Genomic DNA, 17,818 nt, shown 5'->3' on the forward strand with positions numbered 1-17,818 from the left:
AATAAACATGAACGTTACCACTGCCTTCAGAATGAAAAGTGCAAGGAAAAAGCTTAGTTTTAAGTTCATTAGAAGAAAAGAAAACAAAAACACGGCATTGATTTTAAACCTCCCGTGTTATTAAGAAGGCTTATTGTCAGGGTTCTGACTTTTTCCTTAATAAAGAGAAGAACCACACAGGAGATGAGAACTGTTACTAGACTTCTGCAGAAGGAGAATCGGTCTGTGACAGCGCAAACTGTCACAGAGGAGTTCTCCCTTCTATCCAGTCTGGTTTTATTGGTGGCAGGGGTTGATAACATAAAGTAGGTCATTCAATCAACCAGCACAGGAACATCATATTCTTGTATAATTAGAACTTTTCAGGTCATTGTTTTCTTACTGAAAGATAGAACCTAAGACAATCATACCATGGTGATAATAGCATGTAAGCAAATGATAATTACATAATCCTAACATCGCTCCCTTTTTATCATTTCAATCATAAGTAAACACAGATAAATGGAAGGTACAAACGTGAAACATGGTTATTTCATCATAAGAACGAGGCATCAAAACATTATTTCACCACTTGCTTGTAACATTTTCGGTGAAAGATTCAAACGATGCCTTTTGAAGCAGGAGAATTCACATGGGGAGGGGTCCTCTTCAGCTTGTTGGACAAGCTGGTAACGGATGAAAGCCTGCGTGGTGGCCTTCGTGATCATGGACATGACACAAGGCAGAGCGCATGTTGTAAAAAGACAAGACATGCACAAAAAACGATGAGTATAGGGGGTCAATAATTTCAGCAGGAGGTGCCACCATGGACCTGAGGTAAGTCAAGACCAGATGTCACTGGTGGGACTGGCACCAGGAGTCGCAGACTTAACGTAGGCTTGCAACTCTGTTAAGTCGTGCAGTTCAGTAGAAATGTCCTGTCCATCACTGGTACCGTCCGGGATGAAAGTGCAGCAGGTGTCTCCAACCATTTTGCACATGCCTCCCGATAATGCAGTTATGAGGTCAAGCACGAGTCGATTTTGCAGAACCATAGTCCTTATGGCCGACATCCCTGCTACTGATGCATTGGAAAACTTGTAGGTGGTGTTAAGGAGTCTCAGCAATGCGCGCCTGTTGATCTTGATGTGGTCCCTTTACTTCTGCCACTCCGATCCATGGAAAGAGTAACTGTCCAAATTCTGCTCCTCCACCCCAGATGCGGAACTCCCATGGTACTATAGTATTGGTAGTCATTTGTAGGGCATTCATGTGGAACTCCGGTGCAGATTTTTTCCGTTGTGCGGGTTAGGGACAGTTATTCATGAAGATGCGTCTCCATTAGATCGGTTGTAGCCAGGATGTGTGCTGAGTTCATACAGGCAATCTTGCTGTCTCCTGGTGATGGTGCCTGGGCGGAGACCTGCTGTGGTCTCCCAGCAGTGGGCCTTCCATGCTGCTAGGTTGCAGACTCACTTCAAGGACCCAAGTTCTAATGGATGTTGAGTTCCGCTGGTTTCTTCGCTGATGACTGAGACGAACCGCCACTAAAAGGCGGAACCCCTTTGTAGTCAGACTTCACCACAACAGCCTTCTTTAGGCCTCTGGTGCACACTGCAACTTACAGTGACTGAGATGTATCCAGCTGGGGCGTTCAGCTATTGTTATTGCCGTGGCTGTTGTTAGGAGGACTTGGTATGGTCCTTCCCACCGTGGACTGGTCCAGTTCTACCTCTTTTGGACCTTAATGAACACCCCGTCGCGTGGCGGGTTTTTTTTTTTTTTTTTTTTTTCTTAACTTGTTCTGTCCAACAGCTGAGCAAACAGATTAGAGCTGAAGGCTTTTTGTGTTGGACAGGTTTTACTATCACAAAAAGAGGTTATATAGCTTCAAGAAACTAGAGTGTAGATTTGTATAAACCCCTTTTTGTCGTATTATTTTTTATTTATTTGTTACATTTAGTGTGTGTGGGGAGGGAGAGGGGAAGAATGTGAGGGGAGGGTGGAAGAGAGTAAAAGGAAAAAAGGTGAAAAGGTGGGGGATACAAGCACTGATTTGACTAAGTTATTAATTTAAGCTGTAACAATTATACCAGATCTGCTGGAAAGACGAATGTTACATCAAAGGTGAAAATCTGACACTAAGATGAGCGAGAAAAAAAAACTGTCCATCAATACACTGTAGGTAAGGAGGAGGGATGAAGCAGACAGGGAGCAGTGTGGAGTGTGCACGTGCACGTGGGGGTGGAGATACATGCATGCTGCCGACGTGAACCGTGTGTTCATAAAGGGAGCCAGATCCTACCCAGCCAGACCAGCCAGACCAGGAGAGGGGAGGAGAGCCCCCCAGGCCAGAAGCCCCCCCAGCATCCGGACCCAGGCAGCCCGGGAGGGGAGGAGGAGGGGACCGCCCACCCCACCAGCCAGGCACAGAGAGGGCCCCCCTACAGGGGCCCCCCCAATGCCCAGAGGCACAAGCGAACCCAGTGTCCGGCCCCCAGGCCACAAGACAGGAGCGCTTAGCCGTACCAGGCGGCAGCCATGGGGGCCACCGGGCGCCGGACACCGAGACAAAGGCCAGGGACGAAGCCAGGGCCCCCGGAACCCAAGAGCCGGCCACCACCCGACCGGCGCCCCGTCCCCGCAAGCCAGCCCAGGCCCGCGACCTTAGCAACCCAGGGATCGCCACGCACCCACAGCCACAGCCACCCCCCTAAAACCCTACGCACTACCATCCCCCCCGCCATAATATCTGACCCCCCCTCCCCAACCCTCTCAGTGCCCTCCCCTCTCTGTGATGGGGAGGGAAAGCCCCAGAGGGTCCCAGCGAGCCAGCCCCCAGGTCGGTCCTACCCATGCACTCACACACACATACTCACAATCATCTGGTTACCCTCCCTACCCCCGCCGCCAAGCAGCAACCCCCCCCCCAGCCGGCCGACCCCCAGCGCCGCATGCCCGACCCCTCCCGCAGCCGACAGGACACCCATAAGCCCGGCCGCCCTGAGAGGACCAGGCGGGTGAAGACCGGCCGCCCCCCCCCGACCCCACCCATGTATGGAGGTGTGGGAGTGCTGTGTGTGTGCTGCAGGTAAAATAGGAGGTCACCAGTGTGGGGGGATCCACCGCTGCCAAGCCGCAAAGCCCCCCACTCCGGAGTCCCTCTGTGAGTGGTGTGTATTTGCTGTGTGTGTGCTGCTAGCATGCAGTGTGTGTGTCTACAGAGGAAGTTAAAATTGTGGGGGGGCCAGCGAAAGGTGAGCACGGATGTTTCACCGTGCCCCCCTCCACCAGACCCTCTCCACAAGGCCCTAGATGAATCAGAGTGTCTAATATGCAAGTCAAAAGCGGGGAGGAGGGCGGGTGCCAACGAGAACCCAGAGAGGGGCATCCCCAGTGAGCCCCGCGTGGCGGTTTTTGATATGGGGGAAGTGTGCGGTGGCGCAAGGGACGGCATTGTGCGTGCCCGCGGCGTTACACATTAAGAAATGCTGGCTCAAAGAGGTGCATCAGCTTTTATTTTGATATGTTTGATACATCCGTCACTTATTATCACACCCACCTCTTCATCCTCTCCCCCCTCCACACGTATGGTGCAAAGAAAAAAAAGGAGGAAAATACTTAGAGTGAAACAACGTAAAGCAGCCACATGAAAAGGAGTTAGGCAGAAGAAAAACCCCTGCTCAACCGAATTTCGACCAGAGCAGGCAATGGGGATTATTTCCCACAATTCCCCGCTTCGATACAGCAGACCCAACGTGCACGTGACCACCACCCTCTGCTGCAAGACACTTGCGCCCACACCTCTTTGAGGTAGTCTTTGGAACATAACAAGTCAAAAAATTCGAGAGGGGGCGCAACTCATCGTTGGCTGAATCACACACAAACAGCTGATTGGGAGTATTTTTTAGTCTAACAGTTATTGCTAGGCCGCCGGTTTAGCTCGTGCTGGTTTGCGGCGCCTTCCGTACGTGAAACCAGGGTTCAAATCCGGGCTGCTCCCTATTCCCTTCTCTGCTTCTGTGCCGGTCCCAAGCCCGGATAAATTGAGAGGGTTGCGTCAGGAAGGGCATCCGGCATAAAACATTGCCAAGTTAACCGTGCGACTCATCCTCGAAGGAGAGGTTGTTTCGCTGTGGCGAGCCCTGATGGGAAAAGCCGAAAGAGAAAGAAGAGTTATCTCTAGCACGCAGCTGCGCACTAGAGACGTAGCCGCGTCAGTCAGAAGGAAGGGAAGGGGAGGCGAGGGGTGGTGGGCGCAGACAGAAGAGCGCTGCCTACATTACGCAACACCTGAATCATTACGTGCTGTTGGATCACTCAGCAGTTCATGTTAATAATGTCATTATTTACCAACTATCGTAGATATTTTTATTACGTGTCTTGTCTGTCGTTTAGTTTTAGACAAAAAGACAGCAGGTAATGCAGGAAAACAGCTGCACTTTATGAGATCAGAAATAAACTATGGATCATTATTTATGAATGGATTGAGGGTTTTTTGGAGGATTTTTTACTGTTGGTGTTGCACAAAATTAGGGAAATGCCAAATATTTTTGGAGTAATCCCACAGATGAGTTCTATGATTTAGATTTCCATGTTTTATAAGACCTAAAAATGATATAATTTGTTTTGTTTTTTAGATCCAATCCCTCTGATATGTTCTACAAAGACACACACGACGTCAAAGAAATGAACTTATTGCTAAAAATGATGCAGGAGTCCAACTCTAAAAAATGATAAGAGCGCAAAGAAAACAGAAATACATGATTTCTTCTTTCTTATTACTAATATTTCCATGCTTTGTTTGTTTTGTTCTGCAGCATCTTCATATTTGTATAATTTTGACAGAATATATTTTTATGGAGAGCAAAATATTCAATTCAATTCAATTCAATTTTATTTGTATAGCCCAAAATCACAACAACAGTCGTCTCGATGGGCTTCGAAGTAAAACATGAACTCAAAAGGATCACGAATACAAAGAGTTCAATAGGAAAATATTAAAATGAACTAACAAACTGACTAAACTATACTGGCATCCCTGCCCTTAGACCCCCTGGGAAAAACTCCCAAAAAAAACGGATTCCGGAAAAAATGAAGAAACCTCAGGGGTGCCCACATGAAGGAGGGATCCTCCCCCAGGACGGACAGGCGATTTACCAGAACTCTTAGAGAAGAATTAACTTATCTAACTCTACAATTACATATATAAAGTATATGGAGTTCGGTAATATTTTGAGCTGCTGTTGACTGTCTAATCTGGTGTGAGAGTATTTTATTAGGCTTATCCCCAAACTCATAATAGCTATAACGGGTCCTGAGTATTAATTGCACTGCCTCGTCGGTGGCCAATGAATCAAATTCTGCCTTTTTTAAAAGCAGTTCCTTAGATCAGCACTGGGGGATTCTGCACTCCGATATGACAGAGTAAAGATCACAGCTCTTTTGTGAGGCAATCTTATTTTTATAGGCACTGTATGATATTATTTCCCCTCTCAGAAATGCTTTACATGCTTCCCAAATTGAAATTGCAGATGCATCTGGTGTATTATTAGTAGAAATGTAAAGGTCAATACGTTCACTAATAAACTGAACAAAGTCTGTGTCTTTTAGAAGCAATGGGTTAAAGCGCCATGGAGACCGTGACAAAGAGTTGCCTGGGGGGGGGGGGGGGGGGGGGGGATATCAAGCGTAACAGGTGAATGATCTGATATTACCATGGGGTTGTATTCACAAGAGTTGACCGCAGAGAGCAAATTATTATCAATGAGGGGAAAAAATCGATTCTAGAAAAAGAGCTGTGCCCCGGCGAGAAAAAAGAAAAATGCTTAACATTTGGATTAAAATGACGCCATACATCTGTGACAACATATTGTGACATAAACAGTTGTATGGCTTTAGAGGATTTGGACACAGAATAGGGGTTAGATGAGGAACGATCCAATGTTGGGTTAAGGCAACAGATAAAATCACATCCCATTACAAGCTGGCTGTTATTTAAATTCGGAATAGAAAGAAAATTGTTCTTAAAAAATTCCTCACTGTCAAAGTTTGGACCATAGACATTCACTAATGTCAGACTCTTACCACAAATTCTGCCTGAAACTATAATGTAGCGGCCATTGGGGTCTGATATTACCTCAGTAACAGAAAATGGAACTGATTTATGGACAAGAACAGCCACACCTCGGGCTTTACTGTTAAATGATGAGTGATAAAGTTGCCCAACCCAAATTGCATCTTCAAGTGATCAGCTGCTTTCAGATGAGTTTCCTGCCAGAATGCAATCTTTGTGTTGAGCTGTTTTAAATGACTGATTACCTTCTTTCTTTTAATTGGAGAATTCAATCCCTTCACATTCCAACTAACAAACCGCTAGTGGGGCATTAGGACCCAGCATATCCTATGTTTGAGTAAGGTGATTCTGGCCCCAATACTCTGATATTAATAAACTTTACAGGACAAGTAGCACAGAAAAAATAACAAAAAAATGACAAAAACACAACAAAAAGAAAAAGCAGTTGTTACAAAAGGTAACAACCAACCCTCTGATATATTTATCAGCATATTTTAATACTTCCTTAATCCTAACTCCCTGCTACCACAATGGGGGTACAAAAATGTAAGAGCAATTCATTTTCAAGACAATAATCTTATTCAACCACAGACCCGTGATGTAAAGAAATAGAAAAAAAGAAAACACTTCCTGTTTGCAGCTTAGCTTTATTTTTTAAGATCAACTCAAATCACACTTTAAAGAGCCGATCAGTAAAATGTTCAGATTAGGCACATATTTATATTTGTCCACATAATGCAAAACGATATCACCTCTGTTTAGGAGATGTTGCGTGTGTCCTGTACAAACTTTCAGCCGCTGCTGCAGATGCAAACCACTTTTTCTCTCCGTCCGGCAAGGTGATGCGGAGTTCGGCTGGGAAAAGTAAGGATGGTCGGAATCCTCTCTCATACAGCTCAGCCATGGCAGCGCGGTACTCATTACGCACCTTCAAAACGTCTGGACTGTAGTCATTGTAGAAACGGATCGCATGTTCCTTGTAGGATAAATCCTTCTTCTTACGGGCCTCGCGGATAATTGAATCCTTCACCTGGAAACGGTGTAAACTGAGAATCACAGGAAGCGGTTTGGCTCCTCGCACCGGCTTGGCCACAGGTACCCGATGAGCTCGGTCAATCTCTGGATGTCCGGACCAAAAACTTCACTGAGGAGCTGTGAGAGGAACGCACTTGGGCGAGGGCCTTCCATGTTCTCACTGGTGTCCAGCCAGCCCTCTCTCGTCGAACGGCTGTCAAGTGAGCCCTCTCTCAATAACGGTGTGCCGCTTTTTTACATACATTGCGGTAACAGCAAGAATGCCTTCATTCGGGTAAATGCAAAGTGTAAGAACTGTCATTATACTCATTTGTATATACTATTTACACATACGCCCCCCCGTATATAACTATATATTTATATTTTTATATTTAATTATATGTTTCAGGTGAATGATCAATTAAAGACCAAATTAAAATCGTATATTGAAGAGGATTTACTATAATGTTCACTTATGTTTAGAAAAAAAACTGCTAGTTTCCACAGACTCATTTCACTTCTTACTGATAGATACCAACCTGGTGATGTCACAAAATAAGTTTCAAATGTATCTGATGTTGAATCTCAAAATAAAACCCATTAGAAATCTGATAGAAATGCGTTATCGCCATATAATGACAAGGCTGTAAAATGAAAACTCCTAGTTTCCACAGAGGTATTTCACTTCTCACTTATAATATCCCACCTGGTGAGGGCACAAAATAAGTTTCACATAGATCTGATGTGGAATTTCAAACTAAAACCCAGCTTTTTACAGCTTTGTCAACTTATGACAATAACACATGTATACCAGATTTCTAAGGGGGTTTTATTTTGAAATTCCACATCAGATCCTTCAGAAACTTATTTTGTTACATCACCTGGTGGGGCACTATCAGTGAGAAGTGAAATTACTCTGTGGAAATTAGGAGTTTTCATTTTACAGCTCTGTCCACATATGACAATAACCCTGTAATAACAGATTTCACTGGGGTTTTATTTTGAAATTCCACATCAGATCCATCTGAAACTTATTTTGTGACATCACCAGGTGGGGCACTATCAGTGAGAAGGGAAATGACTCTGTGGAAACTAACAGTTTTCATTTTACAGCTCTGACGTGATAACGCGTTCATACCAGATTTCAATTGGTTTTTATTTTGAAATTCCACATCAGATCCATCTGAAACTTATTTTGTGACTTCACCAGGTGGGTCACTATCAGTGAGAAGTGAAATGACTCTGTGGAAACTAGGAGATTTTTTCCTAAACATAAGTGAACATTATAGTAAATCCTCTTTAATACGTGATTTTAATTTTGTCTTTAATTGATAATTTACCTGAAACATATAATTAAATATACACATATAAATATATAGTTATATACGGGGGAGGGGGGCATATGTGTAAATAGTATATGAGTATAATGACAGTTCTTACACTTTGCTTTTACATGAATGAAGGCATTCTTGCTTTTACCGCAATGTATGAAAAAAAGCGGCACACCGTTATCGAGAGAGGGCTCACTTGACAGCCGTTCGACGAGAGAGGGCTGGCTGGACAACAGTATGTTCTCAGGTAGGCCAAAGAGGCGAATGTTTGAGCGCCTGCTGCGCCCCCCCAAGTCCGCCACCTTTGATCGGAGCAGATCATTGCCTTTTTGCAGCGCGCTACACTGCTTCTCCACGTCTGTAAGATGTTGTTCAACTGCTCCAGCGTTGTCCTCCAATGACGTAATGCGATCACCGTGAACAACGATAGAAGCCTCTATGTTGGCCAGTTTCGTGGCGAAAGTTTCAAACAAGGACTTAAACTCAGTGGGGAGGGCCTCTTTATGTCGCTCCAGCAGAGCTGTGATGGCTTCACGACGCTGAAGTTAGCTTCCGATTCACAGCTTCCGATTCGCGAGGGCACTAAAGGAACATTCCGCCATATTTTTCGCACTAAGATCACCCTAAAACCGGGTCCTGTTCAAAAACCGCTGGATCTGGACTGCTCAAACCTGGATTAAATTATAATTTAGATAGTAAAAAACAGATTTAACACAGTTTCTGATTTGTGAAACCTTCCTCTGATTTGTGAAAATGTGAAATAGGTTGATTTTTTATCGCATTTTACGCAATGAGTCCACTTCAGACCGGGTTCTGTTCAAAAACCGCTGTGTGCAATAGTATCATTTTCAGTGGCGGTTCTACCCTGAATTACTCCCCGGGCGAGACCCTCCTCTGCCCCCCCCCCCCCCCAATAGAGTCACTTTGTCCGTTTATTGTAACTGAAACTAAGAAATTGATATAAAAAAAAGATGTTTATCAGAATTCTGCACTGCATTATAACAGTTATCGGAACATAAAAAAAAAAGGCTATCAGCATGGCAAAAATACAGTTAGGAAATATTTAATCAAACACAAATAAATAATCTAAAATAAATATTATAAACTACAAATCACACTAATAATACACTAGAATAAATGTAACTGCAGCACTAAGAACTGAAAACACTAACTAAAACCTAACCTTTGTGGCCTTCCTTGATGCAAGCTTGTCAATAACGTCATCATATGAAATCTGCTCCCCCCCTGAATGATTGATACTAACAACAGCAGGTTAGTGAGTTGCTCCTGAGACTTTGGTGACCTCAGGTATGACTTGATCAACTGGAGTTTTGAAAAGCTAACAGCAGCAGCAGCAGCAGCAGCAGCAGCAGCAGCATGCTACCATCACAGCTTATTTAACATTATGAACTAATATACAACAGTAAAACACAACAAAAACTTTGATAAGCAGAGCAGACAGACACACGAATCATAACTAATGTTACAAGTTAAGGCAGAGCAAACACTTAAGAAGAAAATCTTAAAAATGACGTTATTTACAATATGTGGGCCTACTTCAGTTTTGGTCATGATAGACCAAACAAGAGATTTTTCCTCTACAACGTTGTTGTTGTTGGAGGGCAGGTAGCATTCGAATTTAGAAAACGTGCATCTAGCTATGCGATAATATCCTTTTCTTTGTCTCTTTTCTCCTCTTCTTCTCTTTTCTTTCTAAATTGGGCACCAGCTTTGACCTTTTTTTCTCCATATTTCAGATGTTTCTGCATTTAGCATAAATGTCCTGACAAAGGCATCAAGTCTGTCGACTAAACCAACTGTCATCTTAGTGAAAACATTGTTTTGTTTTCCCATTTTTATTTGGGCATTTCACACAAAAATAACCAAAAAAGCATGATTTTTTTATACCTTTTTTATACCCGAAGCCCCCCCCCCCCCCCCCCCCCCCCTTCGTCACACATTTCCAGCAGGAGCGCGTACAGCTGCACCCAGGGGCACCAATTCGCTACATGGCGGCGCAGTTTTTATGTTTTCAGCAAGCACTGAGCCCTGGCCTGTGACCGTCGCCCCCCTGGAAGAAGATCCAGCCAGGTTTTGCGCATGCGTTTTGCGCTCCGTGCTCGCCTCTCAACCTGCACCCTTCACCCCGCGCCCCCTCCCTTCTCCTTCTTCACCCCGCGCCCCCTCCCTTCTCCTTCTCACACACATTTGCGTGTACTTCTCAAAGACAGGAGGGAGCGCAGGGCGGGGCGGGGGCGCCGCCAGGTTTCAGGCTGTTACAAACTCTGTGATATAAAAAAACCAATAGTGGTGCATAAAGTATTTTACAAGGGCTGAGCCGCTGGCGCCGCCCCTCCGTCATTTTTCCGCCCCGGGCGATCGCCCGTATGGCCCGTGCCTAAAACCGCTACTGATCATTTTATTGAATTTTATGCAATTTAAGGATAATGGGGACAAGGGAAGGACAACTTTAAGGAAAACACCATAACAGGAACTTTAAAGTAAATCAGAAAACAAACCAAGAAATATTGAACAAAAAAACAAAACAAGTCAGGGGTACATGCCTACCGTGACCATAACTATGTGTCCAATCTGACATCTGTTTCCCAGTTTCTTTTGTATGTTGAGATTTTGATGTTGCCTCGTCTAGCCTTCTAGGATTCCTGTAGTGCATCGTAAAAGTGCCAGCTTTTGTCTGGGCAGAAGTCTGTGGAATGCAACAAAGTGATTTTGGTCACCCAGGTGATATGTTAGGGCCACCGGCTCGTACCTGTGTGAACAAACACAATAGTACAATCCAGTATAAAAAATAAAAGTGTTAAGGAATAAAAAAATACATTTCCACCCAAATTTCATGAACAGGACCTGGTCTGAGAAAATGCGATAAAAATCAACTTATTTCACAAATCAGAAACTGGGTTTAATGTGTTCTTTACTATCTAATGCATAATTTAATCCAGGTTTGAGAAGTCCAGGTCCAGTGGTTTTTGAACAGGACCTGGTCTGAAGTGGACTCAGTGCAGAAAATGCGATAAACATCAACCTATTTCACATTTTCACAAATCAGAGGAAGTTTTCACAAATCAGAAACTGTGTTTAATGTGTTCTTTAGTATCCAATGCATAATTTAACCCAGGTTTGAGAAGTCCAGTGGTTTTTGAACAGGACCTAGTCTAAGGTGGACTCTGGGCGTAAAATGCAATAAAAAAATCAATCTATTTCACATTTTCACAAATCAGAGGAAGGTTTCACAAATCAGAAACTGGGTTTAATGTGTTCTTTACTATCTAATGCATAATTTAATCCAGGTTTGAGTAGTCCAGGTCCAGCGGTTTTTGAACAGGACCTGGTCTGAAGTGGACTCAGTGCATAAAATGCGATAAACATCACCCTTTTTCTCATTTTCACAAATCAGAGGAAGTTTTCACAAATCAGAAACTGGGTTTAATGTGTTCTTTAGTATCTAATGCATAATTTAACCCAGATTTGAGAAGTCCAGGTCCAGTGGTTTTTGAACAGGACCTAGTCTAAGGTGGACTCTGGGCGTAAAATGCAATAAAAAAATCAATCTATTTCACATTTTCACAAATCAGAAGAAGTTTTCACAAATCAGAAACTGGGTTTAATGTGTTCTTTACTATCTAATGCATAATTTAATCCAGGTTTGAGCAGTCCAGGTCCAGCGGTTTTTGAACATGACCTGGTCTGAAGTGGACTCAGTACAAAAAATGCGATAAAAATCAACCTATTTCACATTTTCACAAATCAGAGGAAGTTATCACAAATCAGAAACTGTATTTAATGTGTTCTTTAGTATCTAATGCATAAATTAATCCAGGTTTGAGGAGTCCAGGTTCAGCGGTTTTTGAACAGGACCTGGTCTGAAGTGGACTAAGTGTGTAAAATGCAATAGAAATCAACCTATTTGACATTTTCACAAATCAGAGGAAGTTTTCACAAATCAGAAACTGGGTTTAATGTGTTCTTTACTATCTAATGCATAATTTAATCCAGGTTTGAGAAGTCCATGTCCAGTGGTTTTTGAACAGGACCTAGTCTAAGGTGGACTCTGGGCGTAAAATGCGATAAAAATCTATCTATTTCACATTTTCACAAATCAGAGGAAGTTTTCACAAATCAGAAACTGGGTTTAATGTGTTCTTTAGTATCTAATGCATAATTTAATCCAGGTTTGAGCAGTCCAGATCCATCGGTTTTTGAACAGGACCCGGTTTTAGGTGATCTTAATGCGAAAAATTTAGCGGAATGTTTCTTTAGTGCCCTCGCGAATCGGAAGCTGTGAATTGGAAGCTAACTTCAGCGTCGTGATGTCTTCCAGGGCTGAGTTAGCGCCAGCAGCTTCTAGGCCAGGGTTGTGCCTTTCTCTGTCAGTTTGTCTAGTTTTCGGCTTTGACATTTTAATAATGGATTTATCTGAAATAATTTCGAAAATTAGTTCACAGTCACCAAATGTGGGATCAGGAAGGTGTCCACAGGTTAATAAGTTTACGTTTCGGAATGCCCATGAAGTGCAGGAGGTTGAGCACGCGTGTTGCAGCTCTCATTCCATACCGGAAGTCCAAGTTGATGCAAAATTTAATGGTAAATGTAAACTTGATTTGAATAAAAATGGATCTGAACACAGTCCGATTTCAAGTCTGGTCTTGAGCCTGTACAGGTATTATTCTACAAGTATTACTTTATGTGGTGATTATGAACAAAATTGTACAAAGAAAAATAATAATAATAAAAAGATGTTGCCACTTCTGTCCTAGCTTCTCTCTTGCTGTGTTTTCTTGGAGCTCTTTGCATCGTTGGGGCAGAGAATGACGTCTGTGTGCCAAGTATTCAGGTAAGAGCAGCAGTGGAAACATATAAAATAGTTCAAAGTTAGTTTTTATTGTTCTTATCTAAAATCCCACATTGTTGAATTTTGTCTTTCAGACAGAATGCTTTAACACATCCGACTATGAGGATTCTTCTGGTATGGTCCGTATCACGATGCTACACGGTAAGGAGCTGAACATCAACGTCAACGGCCTCTCTGGTTCTCCTGTCTGCAGCTGGATCAGAGGAAATCAAACAATAATGACCTCGTAAGTAAACTCTGCATGACATGAGACTTTTCTATTTTCTTTATTTATAATCTGAACTGAATTTTGTCCTAATCATTTTAGGGACAAGACTCACTTCATGGTGATGCCAGATTCAGGCCAGTACACTCTGACTTGTTCTGGTCACAATATGACCATTTTCTCAAAGACTGTGGTCCTTCATGTTCTGCAAAGTGAGTATAAATTTTTATAGCTCAGTTCCTCATTTTTAGTTACTTTATTTAATTTTAAACAAGGATAACTAAGATCTTTTACATATCTTATAGAACGTCCCACCAAACCACAATTGCTGCTGACTAACGTGAATGCACGAAACAGATTTCCCCAATTTTTGTGCATTTCTGAAGATATTTCCAAGCCAGAACTTGAATGGTCAAAGTAAGATGTCCGCCACAAATACATCCAACAAACAGCTGTGATAATACCGCATAATATTCTGAAATGCCCTTTTATTTTAAACAGAGGCAACAAAGGTGAAATTGTTGCTGGTGAAAAGGCAATGAGCACAGTGTCAACAACTCACTATGAGGACAAGGAAGTGATGTGTTGTGCAACCAACACACAAGGACAAGAATGCACACAACTGTATGACTATGGTAAATAGATAAATATAAACACAGCTACAGTAATGTTGGCAAATATAAATTTCTGAAAGCGGATAATATGCAAAGTTAAAAGATGAACTGTTCACAGTCAACATGGGAAAATTATGGTAAACTGAGCCTTTGGTACTTTTCAGACTTCAATGAAAAGGAAATTGTCTCTAATGTGACCCTGAGCCCCGGAGACAGCTTACTGCTTTGCTGCAAAATTAAGAACTCGAACAATTATCCTGCTTGGAGGAAAGACGGGGAACAACTGAACCTGAACTCATTACAATGCCAAAAGGACCAAATCAAAGAGGTGACCGAATTCCCTTCACTTTGCAGAGGAAGAAATTCAACCATTTTTATATTCCTTAGATGGGAATAAAAATATAATGCTATAAGTTTATTGCTTCATTAATCTTACTTTTTTTCCAGATGTGCCTGTTAAATGATAGGCATAATTGGCAGCGGTCCTACCTGTCCATCCCAAAAGTTAGTGAGAAGCACAGTGGCACCTACACCTGCAGCTTGAACGGCAGGAACAAATCTTTTCATGTCCAGGTTTTGGGTCAGTAGAGCATCGCATATTGAGTCAAATGACGTTTGGTGAACAGTTTAGCTTCAAATGCTTTGACTGGTTTCTGTGTCTCCTCAGCTGAAGGCTTCATTTCTGCTCAGCTGGATGAACGTCTGGACGTGTTAGCTGAGAAAAAAACTGGTGTTTGTTTGGAAGCAAAGCTTTCCTACCACCCTGCACTCCAGCTTTGCTCTTGGCAGGATCCCGATGGGAATGTTTATAAATGCACAGAGACTTGGGCAACAAAGCACAGGTAATTTATTTAAAGAAAAAACAAAAAAAAAGTTAATAATATAGTTGGATAATAAAAAGTATTGTTAATAATACAGGGACAATTTCTATCGTTAAAAAACAAAGTTGGAAAAAAACTGAGAAAAGTAATAACTACAAAACTGCTTTTCAGGACTGTGAAATTTTGTAATCTCCAAAAATCGGGAATCTATAAGTTATTTCTTGAAGCTGCAGGAAAAAAGGAAACAAAAGAGATCAAAGTTTGTGTTGCAGGTAAGTCCCACCTTTATCGTTGTTGGACTTTGTTTAGTTTCTAAAAGTAAAATCTTGCAGTGCCTGTAATCAGATTTTCTTGCAGACAAACCAGAATTCAGACTCGATAGAAGTGATTATTCCCTCACCTATATGGTTGAAAGTGTCCCACCACTAAACTTCACATGGCTATCCTGCGAATCTTCTAATGACAGGTATTTGTCGCTGAAGTCTTGAAGGTCACTGTAGAATTGTTGATTAAAAGTGCCTGTTTGTGTCGATCCAGCTGTAAATCAAACTCATCCTGGGAGGTGGTTGAAGAAGGCTATGAAGAACACCCTGAGGAACTGTGTGTCACAAAAATTAAGAAGTCATTGAACGGACACAAGGCGGCAGGACCGCTTGTAAAGTTTTGCGTGACAAACTTGCTTAAAAGTTGGTGTGACCAGACGTATGGGTTGCAGTTGCCAGCTCCTCCCCAAGCATCTACAGGTAACACAGTTGTAGCAGCAGAACACCAGTCGCACTATAGCTGGCAGAAATAATCACTGCTGTTTGTCCTTTTAGGCTTTCTCCATCCTGATAACAGCTACATTATGCCGTTAAAAGTTGGAATTGGCGTTCTGCTCCTGGCTTTAGCCATTGTTGTAATGTTGCTCATCTTCTTAGTCAAAAAGAAGGTTTGTTTCACACTCTAATGCGTTTTTGGTCAGACACATGAAAAAACACTAAATCCAACCCTCTTTGGTTCCAACAGAAACAGCAGTACCGGCCTCAACTACAGATGATCTAGATGGTTGCCCATACGGAAAAAAACTATATATAACTTATAAGAAATTAACATGACCTGCAGTGTGTTTCACATATATGAGCATCTTCTAAGACTTATAAGTCCTTTATATGATAAAATCCTGAAAGTGGCCTATTTCTGGTTCTTTTCATACATGACATTAACCAAAAATGTGTATGTATCATATAGAAATCGTCTATGTGGAATATAATAAATATAAAAGGCAACTATGTTATCTATTAATATGTCATATAATAGTCATAGTTTTTTCTTACATGTCCTTTTCCCAAACATATACTTTTTATACATGAAAATAAAACGTTAAATGTAAGTTTTCTGCAAGTAAAATGTATATTCTTTACGGGGAAATTATACTTTCTTTATATGTTGTTTTTACTTTTATTATATGTCATCTACAGCACAGCTCTCGGGTGATGTTCAATGTCAGTATATTGTAGCAAACTGTAAAAACTTTTATTTCCATTTTGTCATTTTCTTTTATTGCAACTTTATAGATTTTTAATCACAATTTATTCAAGCCTATGATTGTGCTTTTTCAGAATGTACTTTATACATATTTTATAAGCTTTTAATGTTTTTAAAAATCTATCCAATTTTTTTTGAAGAGCTTCAAACAGCTGATTGCAATAAAGTTCATGTATTCTTGCATTAACCTGGTTTTGTTATTGTGAAAAACTTATTTGTTGTTCAATTTATGAGGATAAATTATAAACGTATAAACCAATGTTTAAAAAAAGACTTTGGCTATAAACTCTTAGAAGACATGAATAAAATGAGAAAAAATAGTTCAGAAAATATATAAAAATTGTCGATAATACATTGACACCAGGGCTGGTGGCTGTTGAGCCCAGCTGCCTGTGCATCCCAATCCCCCATCATGGAATTTAGCCTTTGTTGTTATGGTGCTCTACTTTGTCCAAAAGAAGATTTGTTTCACACGATAACACATTTTCAGTCGGACATACGAAAGAACATTAAATCAAACTCTGTTTGGCTCCTTTAGATGAACCAGTTGGGCCCAATGACAGCAATTGCACCGACGTCATGTAGCATGTTATCATGTTTCTGGAAATGTTTAATTTTTCAAAAACTACGGCAAATTAAGCGAGAACTTTGGGACAATTAACGATGAATACATTTCTGGAATCAGACCTCTACAGCCATAAAAAACCTCTTGGAGATCTAAGTACGTCTACTGATCTGCTTTCCCCCTAGGATGTTATAAGCCAGCAAAAGCTTAAAGTATATATTTTTATCTATTGTAAAAGCCTTCCCAGTGGTCTTTTAATTATGATAATGCAGTTTTTAGCCAAAACCAAAAGGCCTGTGTCATATACATATTTTTTGCAGAGTGGTATTATCAGAAACTCGCCTCTGAGTCGTAGGATTGTTTGAGTGGAAGTAACCTTCCCGTGATATCCCACCATCCCCTTGTTGACACTCTACCCTGTTAGCTTCCAGCCTCTCACAACCCCAATCTAACATTACCGGTGCAACAAAAATGGTGTGCGACATCAGAGCTATCCAACCTGAACCAGATGCCAGCTCAGACGAGGAAGATAAAGACATACATGGATCTATTTTTCTGCAAGTGGATGCATCATAATGGAGCAGAGCAGGGAGACTTTGGCCCATCAAATCAGTTGCTGCATTACAACTGAGTGCTTTTTTTCAAATAGGCGTTTTTTTTATCTGCTCCTGATTCATCACAGTTTCATTAGAAAAAATACTCACAAACACAGTTTTAAAACTAAATAATTTTCTTTATTTCCTCCATAATGAGAAAAATGTTACAAGAACATTTTAAAAACACTTTTGATTCAAGTGGATTTCTAACAATTTCTCA

The 17,818-nt window shown here is 41.6% G+C and overlaps 1 protein-coding gene across 2 annotated transcripts; it reads left to right on the forward strand.

The window, feature by feature from the left end:
* The first annotated feature begins 7,188 nt into the window (after positions 1 to 7,188).
* LOC110013400 (receptor-type tyrosine-protein kinase FLT3-like) lies at positions 7,189 to 16,620 on the forward strand. 2 transcript variants are annotated; one of them, XM_023950341.1, is made up of 14 exons: positions 7,189 to 7,249; positions 13,174 to 13,252; positions 13,345 to 13,496; positions 13,578 to 13,687; positions 13,781 to 13,892; positions 13,977 to 14,110; positions 14,254 to 14,417; positions 14,537 to 14,669; positions 14,757 to 14,931; positions 15,082 to 15,182; positions 15,268 to 15,376; positions 15,448 to 15,653; positions 15,729 to 15,841; positions 15,919 to 16,620. In XM_023950341.1, exons 1-14 carry the CDS (start codon positions 7,242 to 7,244, stop codon positions 15,952 to 15,954), a joined length of 1,632 nt encoding a protein of 543 aa, XP_023806109.1. In that variant the 5' UTR covers positions 7,189 to 7,241; the 3' UTR covers positions 15,955 to 16,620. The 2 variants fall into 2 exon arrangements, with proteins under 2 accessions (XP_023806109.1, XP_023806108.1); XM_023950340.1 differs by lacking the exon at positions 7,189 to 7,249 and adding an exon at positions 8,576 to 8,647 and having other exon boundaries at positions 13,176 to 13,252.
* The last annotated feature ends 1,198 nt before the right edge of the window (positions 16,621 to 17,818 follow it).

This window comes from Oryzias latipes, chromosome 20 (genome assembly GCF_002234675.1).
Source record: "Oryzias latipes chromosome 20, ASM223467v1".
Lineage (NCBI taxonomy): Eukaryota > Metazoa > Chordata > Actinopteri > Beloniformes > Adrianichthyidae > Oryzias > Oryzias latipes.